The sequence below is a fragment of the Centruroides sculpturatus genome, unplaced genomic scaffold, assembly GCF_000671375.1.
Source record: "Centruroides sculpturatus isolate CEXI.00-Female unplaced genomic scaffold, Cexi_2.0 scaffold65, whole genome shotgun sequence".
NCBI classification, from domain to species: Eukaryota; Metazoa; Arthropoda; class Arachnida; order Scorpiones; family Buthidae; genus Centruroides; species Centruroides sculpturatus.
In genome coordinates, this window is record NW_019384327.1 from 709,273 (window position 1) to 717,794 (window position 8,522).

The following is an 8,522-nucleotide window of genomic DNA, read 5'->3' on the forward strand; positions in this document are numbered from 1 at the left end:
ACTGAATACACCCCCGATTTTTCATTGGTGGATAAAGGATCTCTGTCGTTGGACAGCAACCTCCTAAGATTCGGCCGCGGAGAGATCGGCAGAAACAAATCATGTCGCCTAAAAATACGACAGATACGGAGGGTGACACGGCCAGAAAATGGTATCGCTGGCAGGACTATTGTGGACTCCCTCGGACGGTGTAGTGTGGTGGCGGGAAAGAGTGATGTTTTTACCTTATTTAAAATGTAATTAAATTTGGCTTTGCTGTAGCCCGCCTCATTTATCGCTTGGCAGATAATATTAAGTTCGGTGTCAATAGCCGCCTGGCTGGACGATAGGAGGAAGGCCCTTCTTATCAAAGGTGAAATTGCCGCATTGACGTAATGTTGCGGCTGGTATGCCGTGGCCGGGATTAGAGGAGGTACACCACTGAATTTGTGGAATACGGAGTATGTGGTGCTATTTCGGGATTTATTGATTTTTAGATCCAAGAAGGCAATTTCATTTTCCTTTTCCTTTTCCCAGGTGAAAGTAATAGTGGGATAAGTGGTCGCTAGACGGTCTTTGAAGGCAAGGAAATTTTCATGGGTGTCCTGCCAAGCCACAAGAATGTCGTCAACATATCTAAGATATAAAAGCGGATATTTTAACGTAATGGGAAATTTAAACATTTTGAACTCTATGTTTCTCATGATCAACTCCGCCAAAACCGCTGAAAGTGGTGAACCCATCGGGACTCCCTGTTGTTGTAGATATATTTGGCCCTTGAATTGAAAATAATTATTTTCGGAAATGAAAAGTAGGGCCTCACGTAATTCTAATACTTCTTGTGCTGTAAAACCGTTCTTGATTAGCATCGCGTTAGCCAGCATAACCGCCTCGAATTGCGGCACTGAGGGATAAAGGGCAACTACGTCCAATTTGTAGTATATATATTCGCTTTGCGGAATGTGGTCTAGTACAGAGGATATGTGGGTCTTCGCTGCAATCGAGGATGATGTAACTAAGTGGGAGGGAGGCAGGAGCCCACTTAATAACTTGGCTAGGGCTTTTTCAAGATGGAAGGCAGGGTGTTTTCCTTTTATTAACTAATGGTCTTAGTGGCCAGCCCTCCTTATGTGTTTTAACCTCAAAAAAGAGTCTGGGACAAGCAAGTTATATCGTCGAAAGCGCTCGTCAATTTAGTGACATAGGTGTCTAATTTAACGCTTATATGTTAAAAGTTTTTGTAATGTATATTTTAATATTTGAATGTTAGTTTTCATTTTGTATTTTAATCATTAACATGTTTGTTTATATATTTAAGTTGGTAGATATTTCCACAATCCAAGGATGGTTCCACGAAGGATATCAATTATTAAGATTTATTCTTAAGAAAACTGATAAACAAGAATTAAAGCTTGTTAGATGTAAGCATTTTTCTTTTGGGGTTCAAATGTACAATACTTTAATTGATAAGTCTGTACTTTCAGATTCTTGGAAAATACTTGGAAACAGAATTTTTGTTATTCACTACATCAATATTTGATAGCAATGCACTCTTATAAAATGTGCTTCTAGCTAATTTTGTAATATTTCAAAAATAAAATTAATGCTTTTCTTAAAATTTTAATAACATTACTTTGGAGAAGTATGCTGCATTTCTTGACTAAGTTGTAATTAATGTTACTTCAATAAATAACAAAGCTGCTAATCTCAATGAATAGTCATATTCTCTTTGGATAAATTGTAAGTGAGAAGTCAACATTTGATCTTCAGAAGAGGAAGCATTTAATATTTTCAGCAGTAATTACAATAAGTTATCTTTAATACACTAATTGAATTGCTTATATTCAGCTGAATAGCAATTCACATTTTTAGGGGATCAAATGTTCCATTTGCTAAGTTGGTAATTCCCAACCTGAAGATCATGATCCTTACAAGACAAATTACTGGCGACAATTGGGAAACTAATAAGAATATTTTAGACGATTGCATATTACCGAAGCATTAAAAAATGACAAACATACCTAGCAATCCAGTATAATAAGAATGGTATAATGTATTCTAAAACTGTGTAATATATTAACAAAGTTACAATATACATTGAAAGATGGAATTGTAAATTAAAAATGCAAAAATGCATGTGTATATTTTGCAGGTATAGGTATACCTTGCCTTACGTCGGTAATTGGTTCCAGGAGAGGCGACGTAAGTTGAAAAATGATGTATGTTGAATCTACTAGACTAAACCATAAATTATTATTCCCGGTTCTGTATTTTATTTATTAATGCATCTTTAATAATATATAGTTAATAAGGATCTATTTTAAGCATACAAATAAATTTTAGTTTTTAATATAGTACAGAAAAAAGTAATCTGTAAATACAGTACATACTTGTAAATGTATATATTTTAATATGATTTTATGTGCTTTAAATGCTTTTCTAGTGATATTATGACTTCAGTATTTGTGGCGGACAGACGTAAAGTTGAATAAAACGACTTAAACTTGATTTTTATTTTTTCATATACTTTTTTGACAAACGACGTATAATCGGGAATGACGTAAGTCAACGTATATGTGTATGTGGTTTGTGAGAGACTGCAATGCAAAAATGGATCCTTAGCTGAAAAATGTTGGGAAATAATTTTTTTCTACACATTTACATCATGTAGAGATGAAAGTTGTTTTTGCTATCATCTATGTATATATATATGTAAGTAAGCTAACAATGTAATATTTTTGACATTTTCTTATTCAGTTGATTAACAACAGACTTCCTTCTTCTGTACTGAAAATAAATCTTCGTTAAATCAAAAAATGGCACACTTATAAACTGAAACTGTATGGTCAAATAACCAACACCTAAATGCAATTTTCAGCAAATAATAAACAACAAATTTACTGCTCAAATGTTTTTGGCCATCATCTAGAGACCCTCATTAGAAATGAATACATAAAAAACAGTTATATCATTCAGACTTCTTCATGTTCCAAATCCTTGTTAATTCAAACTCAGATAGTATGGTTATTAACTAATGGAATTTTGAACTATTTGTTTCAGCCATGGATATAGAGATTTACATGTTAACGAATTTGGTTATAGCTCAGACTCTGCAAGCCTGGAATATCTTACAAAATAGCAACGAATTGCAATAGATTATCCTGGAATTTCTTATAAGGTTCAATTCTTTGCTATTTTGTAAGGAATTGGATTAGTTTGAAATACAGCTACTTTGAAATTCTAAGTAAAAATTCTGTCTGAACTGTGATATGCGTGTGTTAACTCATTCACTTAGATCAAAGTGCCCCCATACTGTAAGAGAACAATAGGCCAACAACTCTAATCTGGTCAATATTGCTTTCCTTTTACAGTAACACATTTTTTGGATGTCACCTTAACCATGGACTATCCTTTTTTCTCCTCATAAAATATGGCTGGTTTTGGGCTACAAGTAGCAGACAGATATTTGTGGTGCTTACATTTGGGCAACTTACTACTTTTCGGGCCACTTTAAAAATAAATTGTGCTACATTTTGAAGAATTCTGCTTTAGATTTTATAAAACCTATCTGGCAAACCAAGGTTCTCACCAGACACGTGCTGTTTACCTGCAGTTTAATTAACAACAATACTATAAATAATGAAAATAGAATTCTGTATTTGTAGCCATACTCGGTTATATAACATCTGGCATATTGTACAAAAATATGTAAACGTTAGATAATTTGAAGTTGCGATTATTTTGTCCCTTGAATTTTGAACTAATGAGATTTTCTGTAATTACATTTTAAATTATTTATAGGCAGTTTTTTCAGAAAAAATGACAATATTAAATGTATAGAGCATACAAAGTATGGTAATAAAATTATATGCATTGAAATCTAATTAAGATGATCATGTTATTACTGTATAAACTTTTATATGTAAACTGCATAACATTGAACATAATCTAAAAATGTTTTATATTCCCAGAAGACAAGCATTTATACAAATGAATAAAATTTTCTGTTATATAAACTGTTGTTTTTCTTTTGTTAAAAGTCTATTTAGTACCAACTTTATATAAAACAATTTAAGAAAATCTAAGCTATGTTTAGAATATAAAATTTTATTCAAGGGGGCTCTATTCAAGCCCAGTGAGCCATCCCCATTCCTATACCATTGCTTGTATCCTTAAAAATATAATTTCAGATTTAATTTTTTATTTTAATTAAAAAATTAAATAAGATTTCATTGATCTATATTTTCATTAAGAACTGTAGTATGTTATTTGAATTAAATTATTTTACTGTTGAATTTAATTAAGTTCCAGTGACAAAAATTAAGTCTTCAAGTCATTCTAACTTCAAAAACATAATTTTAGGATATTTATTCTATGTTAAAATTAACACAATCAATCATTTGTGCAATTTAATTTCCAAATCACCCATACAGAAATTAAGAGCCTTATAAAGCCAGCCTGCAGAAACAAGACACTTTTTTCTTGAAATTGTATATAAAAAAGCCTCTCTTGTGAACAAAAATTTAAGATGTTCCATGTTTGTTTATCTGATTTTATAAAATTGGACATAAACCAATCCTGAATATGAGCAGACAATGGATTTTAGAATTGATCCAAAGCTTAGAAATATTTAATACAGTAGAGCGTCAATTTTCCGAAAGTCAATCATCCGAAAAAATTCCAGTCAGCAAATTTAAATTTTCGTCAGTGCTGTGGCGCTTCAATCTTTGGCTATGTCTTGGGCTACTCAAATATTTTACGTTTTTGATACTAAATTAACTTCTGAAGTATAATTTTTTATTNAAAGTTTATAGTTTTAAAAACATTACCTGAATTTATTAATGTTTGTCAATATTTTTCAGTTTATTCAAACACAAACCATTAAATATCAATGTATGAATAAATGGAATTATACCACTTTCATTTACAACAGCTCATATGTTACTCTATATACCTGTATTGTAAAAATTAATAAACTGATATGAGGAAATAATTTTCTTAAACCCATCCTTTTAAAAAATCCTGCACAAGCAAAACTTTCATCTGGATATGATTCCCAATGAAAGTTTTAATTATCCAAATAAAATTAGAATTGTTCATTTAATGTAAGGTAACTTTTGTTTTAAAAAGAGGTACAAACAAAAATTAATATTTTATCATGTCCATTCATTTTGGAGAATATTATAAGCATTTCCAATGATGTTTCTTTTGTAGTTTTTCTTCAGTCATTTCACACAATGTTATTTATGTAGACAGGTGGGTACTAAAAGGTTCATTATCAATACTCACATGATCATTATGAAAACACTTATGCCATTCATAAACTTGCAATTCTGTAATTACTGTGTTACTGTATGCTTAAAGAAATATGGATATTACTTGCAATGATGATTTTTGAAGCAAAACACAGAATTTGATATTGGTATGTTGCTCAGTTATTGACATTTTCAACTGCAGCATTACTAAATATATCATAAACAAATTGTTAGTATTCCACATGAACTGATATCAATATCTCAACATGAGATGATAATGTATTGAAAACCCTTGAAACTGAAATATCTCCCAGATAAATTTTCATTTCCACAGTTGTGGATAATTCCAAGAAGTTGGGGCACTCCGATTGTCAAAGCTGTTGGCGTGAATTTTTTCCCACTTCCATACTTAGTCTAATTTTTCAAGTAATGAAGAATTTTGAATTATTTTCGACTAAAAGGAATAATATTAAGCTTCTTATTTTATTGTTATTGATTGCTGGAATAGAACCAAATCCCGGTCCCTTACAGAAAACTCCAACAAAGAGAGGAAGACCACCACTTACTCGTCAAAACTTGCTGACTGATAGTATCAAACCATTGGAACCAGATTCAAATCTTATCACTGATTATACTGAACCTAGAAGAGCCGAATCATCATTTCAAACAGGTGAGCTAATTAATTTAACTTCCTCACAAGAACAATTACCTGCGGAACAAATAGACATTTCAACAGCAGAATTATGGAAGAAGATAGTCGAACTGATAACTAATAGTAATGATAAGCTGGTGAGTCAATTTTCACTTATAAGACAAGAAATTAATATAATTCAAAATGAAATTAAAGAATTTAAAGATCAAATTCGACAAATAAGGATAAGAAATGATAAAATAGAAAATGAATTTACCAAAGTAAGACTAGAAAATGAATTAACTCAATATAAACTGGATACTATGACAAACACTACAAAATAATAAAATTATAATTTATGATTATATAAATCAACTTAAAAATATTACTAAAAATGAATTAGCAACATTTTTTTTTCTAATACGTTAAAAATAATTTGCAGCGAATCAGAAGATATAGTAAATATATATTCAATACCTAATTCAAATATTCAAATTAAGTGCATAGTATTAAAATCAAATCAACTAAGAAATAGAATCCTTGCAACCTTTAATAAATCGAAATATAATAAGACACTGGGAAATTGGCAAGAAATTAATATGTCAACTGATTTAAATAAAGATTCTCGCAAAAGAAGAAAAAAACTTTTACAATATTTATAGATTTTAAGAAACAAGGATTACAACTAAAACTGCGTGATGACTATCCGATAATTAATCGTCAAAAAATTACGTATAGTTATATTCAAGATCAATTAGTATACGCTGATGATTTTTTGAAGTATTCTCTACAGAAAAACCCAATAACATAATTAATTCAGAGTTAGAATGAACAGGATCAACATATTAAAATTTCAAATATTCTTAACTTATATATCACAAACTGGAACTGCCAAGGCTTAATCCACAAAATAAAAACTGAAGATTTCTTTCAACTACTATATAATACTGATATCTTGGGTATAACTGAAACCTGGCTAGTCACACCAGTTAATGAAATTATAAAAAATAGAATGGAATTTACAATTATATCTTCCAACGCACAGAAACCAATAGGACCTGGGAGACCGCATGGAGGACTTTGTCTAATAGTAAGAAAAAACATTGGTTCCATAAAATTTATACAAAAAGCAACTAATTATATTCTAATCTTATTACAAATTGATAATACTGTAATGAAACATTTATACAAAAAGTTAATTATTATGGTGTTAGTTTACATTCAGCCTGACCAGATAGACTTACTAAATGAAATATTCAAAAATCTTGAAAAATGGAAAAATATCTCTCCACGTGTATTATTATTTGGTGATTTTAACTCCAGAGACTATTCTTTGAACCATTTACGAAGAGATTGTGAAGGACTAAAGAAAATATCATCAAAAATATGAAATTAAAGAACTAATATGTACAAAGCAAAATCAAGACTTTAGAACTAAATTAAACAATCTTACGTTAAATCAAGTGTATTAATGGTTTTTTAATTAAATCGCCAAAGAACTAAAAAATATGTAATAAATTAATAAAACTAAAAATTGTTTTTTTACTGGCCATGTTACTTAAAGTAAAATATTTAAAAGATAAACAATGACAGAATTTACTATTAAATGGTTATTGTAATATTATTGATGATTTTGAAGATGTATATTAAATGATTGATAGATAACAAATGTATATTAATATATCATTGGAAAAATACCCCCTGTAACAAGGCTTAGCCTTAATACAAATAAAAATATTTGATTGATTGATAATTCCAAGAAGTTTTTGAAACCATGATATTAATGGCATTAAAAAAAGTAAATTCAAAATATCAAATTTAGTTACTTTAATAAAACTGTTATGATAGTTTTAATATTAAGACATAGTATAATTTTAATATGTAATAATTTCAAAACATTTTTTTTTTAACAATTGTTTAATTTTTCTCTCGTTGAAATTTCAGGGAGCGTTTACATATAAAGGAACAATGATCGATAAACCTCTTCTCCTCCAAGCACAAAATGTCTTACAAATGGCCAAATTAGTAGAAGGAAAGAATAAGCCGTTCCTCTAGTTTAGTAAGATGAATCTAACTAATAATTTCTGCAAATCTTGAAATTGAATGTGTTTGTACTGTATTTTTTATCAACAATTATTTTCTTTTTTGATATCATTACTTAAATTTTAAATAAGAATTGAGAGTTTTTTCATGCAGTAAAATTTTGATTAAAATTTTTTATTGCATTGCATCTTAATCATGGATTTTTTTAAAAATACTTTTTAATGAATACTGCTGTGAAAGTTTTTCTGTATTCTAAGGATTTGTATATAAAATATATGTATATTTTATAATTTGATAATGGACAGCACGCTAATCGTTTATTACAAAAACTTTTAACATATAAGCGTTAAATTAGACACCTATGTCACTAAATTGACGAGCGCTTTCGACGATATACACTTTCGTCTTCTTCAGGTCATTAGAACCTTTTTTGAATACAAAATTTTTAAAAACATTCCAATCTTAAATAGCAAATTTGGAATGATAGCAACGGTAGAATATAAACAGATATTTAAATAAAAATATGCGCGGTAGAATATAAACAGATATTTAAATAAAAATATGCGCGGTAGAATATAAACAGATATTTAAATAAAAATATGCGCGGTAGAATA

General features: G+C 29.5%; 1 protein-coding gene across 1 annotated transcript in view; it reads left to right on the plus strand.

Moving 5' to 3' along the window:
• The window catches only part of LOC111628365 (citrate lyase subunit beta-like protein, mitochondrial), a 32,306-nt gene extending 23,784 nt beyond the window's left edge, over nucleotides 1-8,522 (plus strand). Inside the window, exon 7 of the mRNA XM_023372138.1 lies at nucleotides 7,810-8,522. Coding sequence (XP_023227906.1) covers nucleotides 7,810-7,920 — 111 coding nt within the window. The 3' untranslated portion in view covers nucleotides 7,921-8,522. The remainder of the gene's footprint in view (nucleotides 1-7,809) is intronic.